The sequence below is a fragment of the Chiroxiphia lanceolata genome, chromosome 11, assembly GCF_009829145.1.
Source record: "Chiroxiphia lanceolata isolate bChiLan1 chromosome 11, bChiLan1.pri, whole genome shotgun sequence".
Lineage (NCBI taxonomy): Eukaryota > Metazoa > Chordata > Aves > Passeriformes > Pipridae > Chiroxiphia > Chiroxiphia lanceolata.
In genome coordinates, this window is record NC_045647.1 from 9,332,289 (window position 1) to 9,347,043 (window position 14,755).

Here is a 14,755-nt window from a genome sequence, read left to right on the forward strand (position 1 = left end):
AGGCAAGGACAGACACGTACTAATGTCAAAGCAGGTTGGTCAGTTCCAAGAGCCCTCTGAAGACACAGGTTGAGTCAACAGAAGTGACAACTGGCACATTGTTCCTGAAGTTATACCCCACACACACCAATGTAACACCTGTCATTGCGTTCCCAGCTAGCTCCTTTAGCCTATTCTTAGTTTACCTTCTGAATATCAGTTAAGGTTAAAGCAAGATCTACTACCATCCCACATCTTTGTCTCAAATTTAAAATCATTTGTGGCTGATAAAGGCCAAATATCCCAGTGACTGTATCATTACTTCAACATCACACCCTCAAAGGAAACCACAGCCCTGATTTCCAATCTGCACTTTGTGTAGATGGGTTTTTTTGGTTTTGGGGGAGGGCGGTTTGTGGAAAGATTTTTCTAAAAAATCAGACAGATAAAAATCAGCAACTTGCTTACTGTGAATAAAGGGTCTGAGAAAAAAAAAGGAATGTACAACTTGAACAATGCAAATTAAGTTGTGTAGTAAATGTGATACCAAAGCGGCTCTTAATATTTTGTTCTAAGCAAAAATAACACAGATTTCTGACACAGCAGAAACAATGCCTGTGGAGCTATTGCTAATGCAAGAATTTGATGTAGATGTCTCTGAGAAGCTTTACCTCCAAGGATTTAAGAAGGGGCACAGACTCAATAAATAATTCATACGTCTTCCTCTTCTTTGCGTTATTTTTCAGTATAATTCTTCTGAATGTCACTCGATCCTGCAAGAAACAGCACAGAGAAATGCATTATTTCTCTTCACTTAAATGTTCCCTGTTTAAGGAACTGACAAACATGAACTAGTATTTACAGCAAACGCTGGGGTTGAGAAACCAGCTGTTAAAATGATACCATATCCACCACAACAGTGACTGCAACAGCTCCTCTGAAAGCACTTCTGGCAATAACAAACTGAAAAACAGGGAGCTGTATGACCTGATTCTCCTCAGATAAGCATTTAGGAAATTGGTCTATCTTGTACTGGTTTTCAGGGTTGAGTTTTGAGGTTTTCTTTGCCTGTTTGTGAATATCTTTCATGTTTCTGCATACAACGAAGAAGTTTTGCTCTTTCTGCTGACGGCAGTGGAAACCGGAATTTCCAAGACTCAAGGCAACTACAGAACTAAGTCTAAATTGGATTCTTCTCTACTTGAGCCACAGATTTCAAAAGTAAGTCGGAGATTTACACTGCTCTCAAACAGATCAGGAACAGAACATGGAACAGCAGCAGGCTTGTTCACTCCTCCACCTTCTCGGATCCGAGAGCCAGCTTTTACAAGGACCACTTCCTAACTGCCACCTGTCCGTGTGTTCCATAAGGCAAAACTGTTCGGTGTGTTTTTGGAGCCCAAATTTGGGGCAATATCCCCCCTCCCAGCCCAGCCCCGCCGGCCCCCGCGCTGCGCTCCAAGGCCACTGGGCGGCGCTGCGGGCCCGGCCGAGCCCCGCGTCCCGGCGGGAACAACGCGATTCCTTCCCGCACGGGAAAGATGGACTTGGACACCGGCAAGCACCGATGGAAAAGGCCCGAGGAGAGCTGAAACTGAGCGGCACGTCCAGGCCAAAGGGAAGGGCACCTGCCCACCAGGTGTCTCTGTTACCACTTGCCCTGTTGGGATCAGCGCTGGATGACGAGCAGAGTCAGAGCTGCAGAGTTTGCCTTGCACAGGATAAGGCCATAAGGGTAAAAATCAAACCCAAAAAGTAGGAGGAAAAGAGTACCAATTTGGTTAGGAAAATGTTACCCAAAAAAAAAAAAGAAAAAAAAACCACCACAATTAGCCAAAACATCCAATGCCCTGAGAGCCATTTCCCAAAACCATTGGCTGATACCTAAGCAACAACATTTTAAGGTGAAGAGGTATTCTGAAGTGAGCATTTCGATGGGATGCAGGCTGCAAATACTTGTCACTCGAAGCAAGGACTGACAGAGGTGATACTAGTGGAACATAAAAGTTGAAGGATGTGAAAGATGAAAGGCAGAATGGTGTTACTGTTATCCAAAGGAGAACAAAAGATGGTAAAGCATGAGGGATTTTTAAATTTTTTTTAAAGAAATTCTTCACTGGTAGAAATGTCATCAAATGTTCATGTCTGGAAAAGCAGAGAGGTGCAGAAACAGTCAGGGGAATTGCAAAAGCATAAAAAATTCAGAATTCATTTGCTTGAGAATATCAGTGAGGGAGGAGAAGCAGCAGTATTTGAACAAAGAAAGCAGAGCTGTGAAGGCAGCGTGTGTGATCATGAGATTTCCCCCAGACACATTCAGTAGCAAAGGCTGAGGACATTTCCCTGCTCCAGAAGAGACCCACTGTGATAACTGCTTTGTGCCTGAGCCTTTCAGGCTTCTGTTGGCCAAAGCCTGCAATGCAGCAGGAGTAATCGACATTTCCTAAATGGCAGATGACCCATGAGCTTTAGCAATGACTTCTGCAGACTAATAAAAATATGTTTAAATTACATCAGGCACAAAATAGTACAACAAAACATGACAACAAACAGAATATCTGGAAAAAATAACAAGTTTGACTGGAAAATGCAGCCTAAGTTAATAAAATATTCACAGGATAGATGACTAGTGAGAGGTCCCTGTTCAACTACACCTTGCTAATTATGTGAACATAATCACAGAAAAAGCAAACCCAAAATTAACCCAATTTGTGCACTTATCAAAGGCAAACTTAAAGAATCATCCTCTTATTTTCTTCCTTCTATGAATGAGTTCAGTTTGTAGCTAGCTGCTTTGTTCTGCCTTCTTCCAGAAATTAGATTCTGAAATTATTCCCTGGCTGATTTACCAAACTCTTTTCTTCAAGTTCACAAAGAAAAGGGAAGTCAGATTCTCTCAGCAGGCGCTGAGATTGCATAAGCACCTCGCCAAGTGTAGCAGCTTATCAGTCCTACAATCAAGGTCACAACACAAGGCCAACCCCCAGCGATAGTTGCCGAGGAGCCCGGGCACACAGACAGCACACAACACTTGTGGCTTCAAAGGCTCCGTTGATCGCACAATCCTCTTATTATGTGAACCCTCACAGATGAGTAAGAGAGCACTGTGAAAATAACCCCATCCAAAGAGTACAGAGAGAAGAACTAAAAAAGGAAACTAATGTCTACAGCTTCACATTCAACACTGCTGGGCTAGAGACAAAGCAACACCATCATTTAGCTTGGTATCTCATAGGTCATGCTGACCCGAGAACCTCTTCCAAGGTAACAGAGAGGGACCACAAACATGATGACAGTTTATTGCGAAGGAAAACAAAGCTTTAGGTGGTTTTCTGACCTCTTCAAATTACTAACATTCTCAAGAAGATATTTAACACCTTCCCGTTCCCCTTAAAGCAGACAAAATGGTAGGAAGGTAAGTGGAAAACAAAAATGTCATTTAGATATTGTTTCCCCCTCCTAAAAAATTGTGCATGCCTTCACTGTCCTCTGCAGGATGAAAACAAAACCAGGGTTTCTTCCCCCCTAACAAAAGCTACAATTATAGCAAATGCAAAACCATAAAGGGACAGATAGAACTAGTGATATAGTTTTTACAGACAAGTTGTTCTAGAAAGGCAGCCAAAAAGATTTGCACAATGGATCTCTCATGCCAGGAGATGAGATAACAGATCATGATAAAATAGCTGTGAGCAGAGGAGCCATACCAAGAGAAGCTCTGGACACGGTGAGTTACTGTTTAAAATATTATGCATATGAGAGCAACTTCCTTTCCTTACCAGTCCCCAAAGGGCTCCTTCTGTTGTGGCAACGATGGTGGCAGCTCTAGGAGTGTTGTACATCAGTGCCAGTTCCCCAAAGCTGCCGTGATTATCGTAGCGGCCCACGCAGCGCGACTGGTTGTCTTTTGCTACAACAATATCATACAGTCCCCTGGAAAACAATGGAATAGACACTTTTTATTAGACAACATTCCAGTACAAATCTTAAAAACAGCTTTTTGCTGTTATACAAATAGGCTTTTTATTGCTGTGTGAGATGGAACATGCTTTATTGAGCTTTCCAACTGCATGATTCTCAGCTGCTTCTATCTACACTATTTTCACACTAATTCTCTCTTAATGAAGCTTTTCACTCCTGATAGATATGGGCAGGATCGACTTGGTTTCTTCTGCACAGTATTTTGACATTGCTCTTCTGGCCAAGTTGAGAGGCAGTTTCATCATCTTTAACAGTGTCAATTCACAGCATGTGTGTTACCCAGTGAGGCCTCTTTAGAGTGACTTGGACCCATCTCTACCTGTTTTCTCAGTGACAGCATTGCTGCAGGACCTTTGGGAAACAATCCAACTGCTCAACTGTTACTGTGGGTTTGTCTCAACTCCAGATTAGGGGTATGTATATCATAACCTCAAGATGCTCTAAACCTGCTGACATCTACCAGGATCTCTGAACAGATCAAGATGAAATGTCAAAGCACCAGAAGTCTCCTCGCACTTTGTTCATACTGAGCTGAAACTTGTTTAAATTGGAAAGGCCTCCTCACCTTGTTCTCCATGAAGTACACTTCCTACCTTATAATGAAGTTGAGGGAACAGTATCCCAGAATTTACAAAGAATCAAAAGACTACTCTGATGAAGATGCAGGTTTGAGTCCAGCTAGTAAGTTCAAGACTCATATCTGGATCAAACTGCACTACAGCAACTGCCTATGAAGAAACAGGCTGTGCATAGAAAGGTAGCCATTTAAAGTCAAACGCATGTCTGTAACACCCTCAGGACTGTCATGCTTTAAACAGTAAAAATATAGTTTGAGTAGGCTTGATTAATTCTTAGCTATGGCACCAGAGATCATTCAGGTACTAGCCACTGGCCTACGAGACTTCACAGAACATACGCCCTGGAGAAAAGCAGCAAAGGAACACGTTCCTGCCTTTAAGCAGCTGAATAAACATATAATTTTCCTGATGAGTTTAGATCTTTGTCCAAAGGAATGGCATTATCTCCCATAACATCATTAGGCCCATAAGAAAAAAAGAAAAGGAATCACCAGAAATGGTAGTAGGTGGGGAAGAAAGGCACATGAGATTGCACAGCATCCTTACCAGCCATTTTTTGTACCTGCTGCTGCTTACAGCTGCGAGACAGAGTAGGAACCCAGCAGCATACTAAGAGTAAACCAGAAAAGGATTAGTGTGGATGGAAAGTGTCTCTAATTCTTGTAAGTTCTGATATCCATTTAATGATTTTCTGGGAGGCACAAGAGGCAACAATCTCCAGAGGTGTATTTTTGATCTAGAAGAGATATCTGTGAACACCTTAAGCAAAAGCAACAACTTCTTCCCATCCCTCAGCCTGAAAGTCACTTACTAATGCCATTTATTTCCAAATAACTATAGGCACATAACCTTCAGTCAAGCATTCAGCTGTCTGTGGCCCAAGACCTAAACTGGTGAGGCAACACTGGGTGACCTTGGCTCAGTTTTATTGGGAAAACTGTTGTTGAGCTGTTGTTTTAGCCCGTGAGCTAAAACCCTGCGAGATAAGAAGAATAAAAACAGAGCGAAGTGTAATTGTTGAGATGGTAATCGTTACGGGCCCAAGGACTCAAAGGAAAAGTACTGACATGAAAAAATATAAAACCCTGAGTTAAAAAAAAGCAGAAAAGCAGAAGAGGGCAACTCAGCAAGATTGTGGATCAGTCTGTTCCAAGAGACAACAGAGGCAAATGCTGCCCCTCCTGACTGATGACTGCTCAATCAGCAGAGACTCAGCAGGTGCCTCCTCAGCAGCAATGAGCATCCTAAATGTTCAGCCATGGAACACATCCCTCTGAGCTCTTCCTTCCATGCAGAGGGCCCTAAATAGTTGCTGCATCCTCAGGTTGCATCTGCCCTGCCTGCTGTCCCTCTGCACATGGTAAAAGACACTCAGACACAAGTGATCTGGTGAGGAAGCATCACAAGCAGAAGACTCTGGGGAAAAAAAGGCCTGTGCCAGAACATAAAGTCACTGTTCATTCAGACAGAAAGAAACTAAACCTCAAGGATATTCAGGCATTAATTACTCATATCAGAGTAACAAGACATGGCTACTGATGCCTTGAAAGAGCCAGAGTCCTTTGAACTTGCACTTGCAAACAAGTGGAAAGACTGTGGCTTTCCATAAGGACCAGTGTCCTCCTATTCTTTTGCATGAAAAATCAGAGGGTGGAAGATGGAGGAGGACTGGAAAGGGAGAAAGGACAGAAAATTCCTAACTGTAGAAGTTTTTCTAATAACTGAATAGCAAAAAAGAGTTGCAGCTGAGTTAGTTTTCACAGCAAAGGCTGCTATGCTGTGTCACTAGATAACAAGTTTAATTTTCCTCACTGTACAGCCTGTCTCATATTTTTGTCAACATATTTATGTTACTGGTGTATTTAACTTGAAAGTAAAACAAAACAAAAAACTTAAAAACCTGAAAACTTCCAACACAACTATCTCTCGATAGAAAAAACCTGTTTTGAAATAGCATTACATCTGTAGAACAGAGACCATAGAAGCACTTACCTGAATATCTAAGATAAAGTTCCATTCCACTTCTTTATTTTAGGTTAAAACTCATAGCAGAGAGAGAGCTTTTAGTAACCAACAGGATAACAGTCTTACATAGAAACAAATTAAAACAGGCTGATGGTATCTAACATTTTTGAGAGGCTCCCAAACTGAGTTTAAATTTCCTTGTGATTAGGAACCACTGCTCTGCATGGAATCTCATCTTTGTAGAGCTGGTGGCTCTGGCTCCCACAAGTTCTGATCTGCAGTACCTTACTCTTATCTGAGACAGCTTGATCTCCCCAGTGAACATGGAACTTTTCCTGTCTAGCCAAAGACATGGGATTGGACTGAGGCAGAGCAGTTGAGGGACATAACTGAGTATGGAAATGGAGCAGTGGTTTAGGCTAATGGGATGGTGTGGTAGAGGACAGGGGAATGGGCATATGGTCAATATATTTGAGGTAGCCCTATGTTCAGTAATTTCCCTAATCAGAGAGGGGAATGTCCTCAAAACAAACAAGAATCATTCAAAACGAACTATTTCTAACCTAGAAATTCTTTCACAAACTCCTTAAACATAGTGTAAATGACAGTTCAAAAGGGAACACATTGTCTTGAAGAACTGCTCTGAAAGTATTTCATACAATATTAATGGTGTCATTATTTCAGTGATAAGCAAGATAACAGCACATCAAAAAAGCAGTTTGCTAAGATTGTATTCCAACAGACATTTATAAATCACTTAGTAATTTTATGTTTAATATTACAGTTTTGCAGCAGGAAATAAATCCATATCCTTAATTTTTCTTTAAATATGGTGATTAAAAGTAACATTAGCCAGAATTTCTTCCAAAAGGGTAAAAGATACTCAAAATGTGCATGCACACATATATCTATTATATGCCTCTTGCACATATATGTGATCCCCAAAATTATCATGTGAATTTGCTTGACGCAAGAAATTGCAAAATAGCACCTTAAACTCTGCAGGTACCATGACCACAGAGGCAAAGCAACCCTAAGTCTCTCTGAAGTCAGTGATCAAAACTAACTGGACAAAGTCCAGGTTGTTCAACGGTCGCCATTACCATGGATTTTTACTTCCTGTATTCTCCTTCCTGAAAACAATCATCTATTCCTTCCCTTACCACATGGCTACTTCTGCTGCTTTTATGCCTCCTTTCTTCAGAAAAAAACATATCCTGGTCTAGAGACAGCATGTAATATGGCTGGTTTTAAGCTGTACTATGCTGATGGGCACAAAAACTAAACTGAACAAATCACAGGCAAGCTCATGCTGTGGCTCTCCCCTCAGAGAAAGTGGTATTTGTGTTGTCACAGTCTCAGAGAACGTGTTAAAGCCCAGCTGGTTTGAAATGTCCACCTCAATCACATCGGATTGTCCCACTGACCCAAAAGTCAACTGAAGCCTTAAGGGGAAACTGGAAAGATCACATGAGAAGGCAATGACTGCAAAACGTAAGTTTGCTTCAAAAGCTGTTTGCAGTAAACATTCCCTTTCTTAAGAAGCTGAAAAGAAACATCCTCTTCATGTCACAGGCACAGCTGCTTACCGCTCAACGACATAGAAGTTATCTCCATCATCACCTTGGTCAATCACATGTTCCTGAGGTTTCACCTTCCTCTCAAACATGGCATCAAGGACCTGAGACAGCTGCTCCTAAAAAAATGAACAGGAGTGGGGGGAAAACCCAAACCTGTCAGAAAATACACTGCTGGACAATGGCGAGTTCATTTGACTCGATCTGGACAGTGAAACACAACATGCACTGCATCAGTTTTACTGTATGCAAATACCAGTAATACTGATATTACATGTTGATTTCTACTGGCACCTCATTCATTTCCACATTATTAACGTAAGTTCAATAATGCAAACAAACATAGACACTTCCACCACAGAAGAGACATTATATCAAATTTATGTGCAAACGGCTCATGTGTATTTCATCACGTGTATGTCTAGAAACTGCACCATGATCTATTAGTAAATTATCTGTGCTGTCATCATCTGAGAGCCCCAGTCACGACCAGGATTGTACTGAACAGGATTCTATACAGTTATTTCCCTAGATAGTCTGTGTCTTAGAGAACCTACAATTGCAGCCCCAGATGAGACAGGGTAGGTACAGATGGGGAAAACACACAGAAAATGGGATAATGCTGGTGTGCACAGCAGGCTCCAGCTGGGTTTCCCCAATGAGCCATGACTAAACTTTCTTTTTTTGCAAGCAGCACAGCCAGGGAGGCTGTGAAAGCCAAGAGAGATGATGCCACATAAATGCCTTGCCTCGATGCTGACCTGCTTTACCAACTTTGTTATTCCCAAGCCCATTAACAGTATACTTTTGCTGCATTTTCAATGCCCAGATGTTCAAAGCTAAAGATGCAGATCACAGCTGAGTTTCTAAAAATACACTGCATGAACACGCAAGCCAGTCTTTATGCTGCTAGGTGTACTTGAAATATTTACTGCACTCCTGGAGTTGGAAATTATCGTTGCAGCATCTGTAGGCACCACTACATTGAAAATATTCCCCATCTTTTCAATAGAATCCTATTTTCTTATCTTTAAAAACTGTGTCTGGACTGTTAGATCACAATATTAACTGTACATACAAACAATCAACTCCATTTAAGATTTCCTTAAAGTGCTATTACCTGATCTAGGTTTTTGAAGAGCAGGATATCTTTACAAGCTTCCTGCAGTCGGCATCGCTGTTCATCAGTTTTTGGATGAACTACCTTTAAAACAAAGTAAAACAGAACTGTCATGACAACAAAGAAATATGATGACAGACTGAACCTTCACTTCAGAGTGAAAAAGCAGAACACAATTTAAGTGTCAAAGTATACATTGTTTTTTTGTTGTTTACATAAACAGCATTTATATATAAACATACAATGTATGACAGAATGAAAGAGACATAAGGAAGATATTATGCTGACAATTAACACCTGCAAAATAGCAGTCAGAAAGAAAAGGATGCCTTTTCCATTCCTTTCCCTTCTAGCACAGCCACAGACATGGTCAAGGTCTGAGCACTTGAAACAGGAAAAAGTGAACAGTTTTCTTTCTAAACTCTGGGTATATTAGTCCCAATATACTTACTGTTGGCATACAGACAGTTCATAAGATAAATATGAGTCTCAACCCATCTAACTATTGAAGAAGTATGGTTTTTTCCAACAAAATTACTTAAATAAAGCTTTGCTGTTTGAGATATTTTGCTACTTCTTTCCAATTATAAACTCTCATCAGGTTAAAGGAATCAATACTCACTGTATCATAAAAATGTTTATATGTGTGTTTGTTAGGGACAAATTATGAGAATAGATGTAAAAATATTAATTACCTGACATTCACCACATTAACATTTATTATTTCTGGAATAACAAGGATTCCAAAAATCAGTTACATTAGTAGGCATTTCTAAAAAGTCATTATCTAAAGTTAAGCAGATCTCAGATCCTTATTTTAAAAGCAAACTGAATATTGAGTGAGCAGTCAAGAAAATGAGGACTTTTGATGTATCCAAGTTTACAAATATTTGGATGACCAGATACACTCATAGTCTTTTTTTTATTTTTATATTATAAAAATTATTTATGAAGTATCTTCGTTTTTAAGAGAGATTGAATTAGACTTAGATTTTCATTGCAGAAGTGTAAATATCCTTGTGATGGAATCTGGAAAGGAACACCAGAAGTCCAAAGAGAAAACACTGATCGTCGCCAGCCAGGCTACAGAATTTGCTCTCATAAAACCATCTCTAAAGAAATACAATTGCAGTATCTGGATTCACAATTCCTAGAAATTCCCAGTTTTCAAAACAACAGGTGGTCACAGACTTAAAATATTTCAACCAAGTATTTCTCCTACCCAGGCAGAACTGCTTTGACAAGAAAGGTAGTAAAAAGCATGTGAGGAATTTTAAGCACCCATGAAGAAACAGCTGTGGTAAAGCTTAACTAATTCTTCTCAACAGCATCGGTGCTCTAGGAATTGCCTCAACAAGCCTTTAAGATAATTAAGAAGGAAAATATCCAAAATTTTAAAGATATTAGACTTAAGCACAGCTCTCCAGTCCTTTGAAGTAAAATTCTATTAAAGCTGAAGTGACTAAAAAAGTGCATGAGACAAGGCTGGCCTTAAATTTCAGAGCAATGTCACTTTGTCAGTGTCACCACACCACACTCAGCACTAAAGGGACAAGTGGTAGGAAAATGCAACGTAGAGACATCTGTCTGTCAATCTGTAGAGAGAACCATGCATGAAATTATTCCCTCACTCACCCTTTGTTCTGTATCTTCTTCCTCTTCATCTGGATTGAAAGCTTCAGCACAAACTTGGAAGAAAAAGAGAGAGGAAATTAGTAAAAAGAAGCAATTACATGAGAACAGCAAGCCAATCAATTTATATACCTTTCTTCTGGATTTTCCTAAAGGAAAAACAAAATAACTTTTTGATTTTATGTCATTATAGTGTCAGAGGTTTAAATCCTATCTGTTCTCTCAGCAGGCACAACATGGCTGTTCTCAGACTCTCATGTAAAAAAATCTGTAATTTACAATAGAAAATAATCTTGCCTAGCAAGTACTCTGAAGCATAGACACAGATTTCCTTTCAATTTGTATCAAAGCGTAACAACCTCCATTCAGATTCATTTACAAGCATCTTCTCTAAAATGCAGCAGAAAAATACTGCAGCTACACTGCTTTGTTCTTTACAGTGCAATGTACAGAGCAAAACACACTGGAAAAGAAAAAAAGAAAAAGGAGGGATGAGGCACTTGCTCCACCTCAAGTCAGATGTGCAAGTGTCAATATTTTGGGAGTTTTCTACTTTTTATATTTTGATACAGAGAAATAATGTTTGCACTAAAATTTACCCAGGAAATGAACAATCAGTTTGACTACAATATATTCAATGGCAAAAATAATATTTAGTCCCTTCTCTCATATGTTCCTAAATCTTACTATATTTGAATCAAATGAACGTCAATTGGTGATTCAAAACCAACTTTAAAAATTACACAGTGATCTTTTTAAACTGGATGAGAATATCTGTGGAAAACCACACATGGCAGAACACTGGGCCATGGGTCTGCCAAACATGTCATTATATCTACAGGATCAACTGGAAGAGGCAACAATGGTGAGCTGCTAAAATTTCAAACGGTTTTGCTTCTTCAGAAAAGGCTTATCTTCACTTATCTTAACAGTTACAGTGTTACACGGTTTTACAATACTAAACACAGACCCTGTGGCTGCCAAAAGCCAACAGCTCTAGCTCAGATTTTCTTATTAATTCATGCACATTTACAGTTCTTGCATGTCAAAGTGATCTGCACATTCTAACCACCTGTACAGACAATCAAGAGAAAGAAGAGTCAGTCCTGTTTTCATCTAGCTGTGCTCTTAGTTTAACAAGGGTGCTCTCACTTCTGGGGCTATAGGCCACTTATAAAATTTTACAAGGAAATATAGACAAGCATTTTTCTTTGTACTTTATCCAGCATTCTGACAATACTGAAGACTTGGCAGAATGCCCAGAAGCTCACTGCAATGACATCTAACCCCTGAATGGACTCAAAGTATAAACAAAAATAAGCAGATTTAAAAAAAACAAAACAAAAAAAAAACCACAAAACAAAACTAGAAAGTCTAGAATTGAGCAACTTGCAAACAATTCGAAAACGCACACAGGCTTATTGACCCTGTCATCATGCTTTCAAAAGGACTATAAAAATGGACAAGTCCAGCATAATTTGCTAGGAAAGATTTGCTTGGTTTTGTGTGGTTTGGTTTTGGGGTTTTTTTCCCTTACTTAAAAGATACAGGTCTTTCCTAGCAAATTGGATTTTAATTCCTTTCTTCCCTGGAGAGAGTGAAGAGACTGGAATACCAAACAAGCATTCCACTTAACAAACCACAATGTAAAAATCCAATCATATAATCATTAGGCATCAGACATTTAAAGAGTAATTATTACTCATAAAATAAACCCATTTAACAATACAGACACAGTATATTGACAGTGTACCTACCACATGCTTTTAGTTTAACAGAGGGATCCACCCACACTTAGGGCAGATACTTTAGAAAGGATAAACAGCATTCTTCCTCAACTGAAGAAAGGTATAGTCCACCCCACAGTCCAAAAATGACTGGATTATGAGAAGGTGGATGCCTACAAACTGCAGAACTTGGACTGATAGTCTGATCCACTTAATATGCAATACAAAGGCACTAACAAAGAGAACATTATTAGCATTTTGGTGTGAAAGCTTTCCTCCTCCTTTCATTTTACAGTAAAGATCAAAGTCTATTGTCAAAGCTGTGAATTTTCTAATAAGGAACATTTTCTAAGAAAAAAGGCTCCTTGGTTTGGACAGTAGGGTGAAACTGGAGATTAAATAAACTATATTTTTTACAATCAGCATATTTTATGAGGAACTGGACTACAACTCTCTATTTTGCACTATAATACATACTACAAATGCATTTCTGTACATTTCTAAAAGTACCTGGCATATAGGTACATTCAAGATATGCATCTATGAATTCAGAGATCATCGTACTTCACTGTATCATTCTATCATTCAAATTCTCAATACTAAGCTGCAAATTTGATTTTGTTCCTTCCCTGTTCCTGCAGGGAAGCTAAAAATGCTTTGGAATTCAGGAAATTCTGTTCAATATTTCCTTGGAAAGACAAGCATAATTACCACAGTTAAAACCAGAGCATCAGAGCAAAACCTTAGATTAAAACAAGCAGCAATCAAAGCAACACAGTTCTCTGCAACTTCAGTATGAAATGGCTTTGGTTCAGGTTTGTATAGGTAGGTTCCCCTATTTCATCTTACCCACCATAAGGCCCACAAAGGATGTATCCTTCTAGGACTCAGTGCCCTTCCCTTACATATGGAAATTGCTTCTGTAGTGCCCATGAGTGGGCACCACAAAAATACAACAAAAATGTGGCAAAAATGGCACTTCTTCCCATACTGTCACATAGAAAACCTTCCCATTATTCTTTTCATTCTTCAAACTCCTGCTAGGATTTCTTTTTCCATAGAGAAGGATAGGGCAGAAATTTTGGACTTTGGACAACTCTGATTGACAGGACTTTATTTACTTGCAGGCAGAGCTGTAACACTTAATGTAACATATCTGTTATGGGATGGTTAAAACAGGGGAGAGAGACAAAATTATGATTTCTGACTTCAAGCTTAAATTAATATTGTGATATGCTGGAAATCCCACAGAAAGCTTTTCAGCCTACTCATAACAACCAACAGCATTTTCCAAATACTTTAAAACATGACTAATGCAAAGGAAAAGTAAACATTACATCAAACCCTTCCCATGGTTTATGTCTCAATATGTTCAATTTTTCTTTCCACTATTTTTAATTGGTAGATCACTTGTGGAAGTCTGTACTGTTGAACACATGACCTGATGGTATCTGTGTGTCAGCCTTACCTTCAAAATGTTGCATGATATCTGTGCTCAAACAGTGTTGCTTTGTTATTCTTCTGGCTGAAAAGAACCCCTTTAACTACCTAAACTCTGCCAATCCCTGTCAGAAATCTATGGAATTTCAGGACTCCTCAAGGTTATTCATTTGTGGGTTACAGTACAGCCATTCCCAAAGAAAAGACATCTGATCTTCCATCTTGATAGAGTGAAAACATACTTGACCCACTATTTGATACGTGACTGAATTCATGTATTAACTATTTCAGTATCCCAACAAAGCAGATACTCCAAGGCAAACTTATTCTCACAAGATTATCCTGAGGAAATCCATTGGTAGCATTTTTCAGACCCACTGAAATGGCAGTTGGAAGGGATCTCTCTCCAAAGGTCATCCAGTTCAACCTCCCCCTCCAAGGGGAGCTATTTGGAATGCTGGATTGGGGCTGACCTGGAAACCTCCCCGGGCGAAAATTGCACATCTCTCTGCTGACCTGCTCCACAGCCCTCCTGGGGAAGAGGCTTTTCTTAATGTGCAACCTAAAGCTCACAAGTATCCTGATATAAATTGAAGTGGCTTCTGAAGTCACACCTTTCCTAGGTGAGATTTTGAGCACAACTCTGCCCTTGAGCAAACACTAAGCACGAATCCATCAGTGGAAGTTACACACCAGTGTGACGCGCACACAGTTCCATGTTTCCAATACTACAGCTCTACCAGCTCACATCATACA

At 39.6% G+C, this 14,755-nt stretch overlaps 1 protein-coding gene and 1 long non-coding RNA gene across 2 annotated transcripts in view; one reads left to right on the plus strand and one right to left on the minus strand.

The window, feature by feature from the left end:
• The window catches only part of LOC116792052, a 29,334-nt gene that overhangs the window by 11,063 nt on the left and 3,516 nt on the right, over positions 1 to 14,755 (plus strand). The window lies entirely within an intron of this gene.
• Positions 1 to 14,755, minus strand: part of PRKAR2A (protein kinase cAMP-dependent type II regulatory subunit alpha) — a 61,981-nt gene that overhangs the window by 9,203 nt on the left and 38,023 nt on the right. The window contains exons 3-7 of the mRNA XM_032698609.1: positions 10,836 to 10,888; positions 9,201 to 9,284; positions 8,093 to 8,199; positions 3,759 to 3,912; positions 651 to 752 (exon numbers count right to left, since the gene is read on the minus strand). Of these exons, the coding sequence (XP_032554500.1) occupies positions 651 to 752; positions 3,759 to 3,912; positions 8,093 to 8,199; positions 9,201 to 9,284; positions 10,836 to 10,888 (500 nt within the window). The remainder of the gene's footprint in view (positions 1 to 650; positions 753 to 3,758; positions 3,913 to 8,092; positions 8,200 to 9,200; positions 9,285 to 10,835; positions 10,889 to 14,755) is intronic.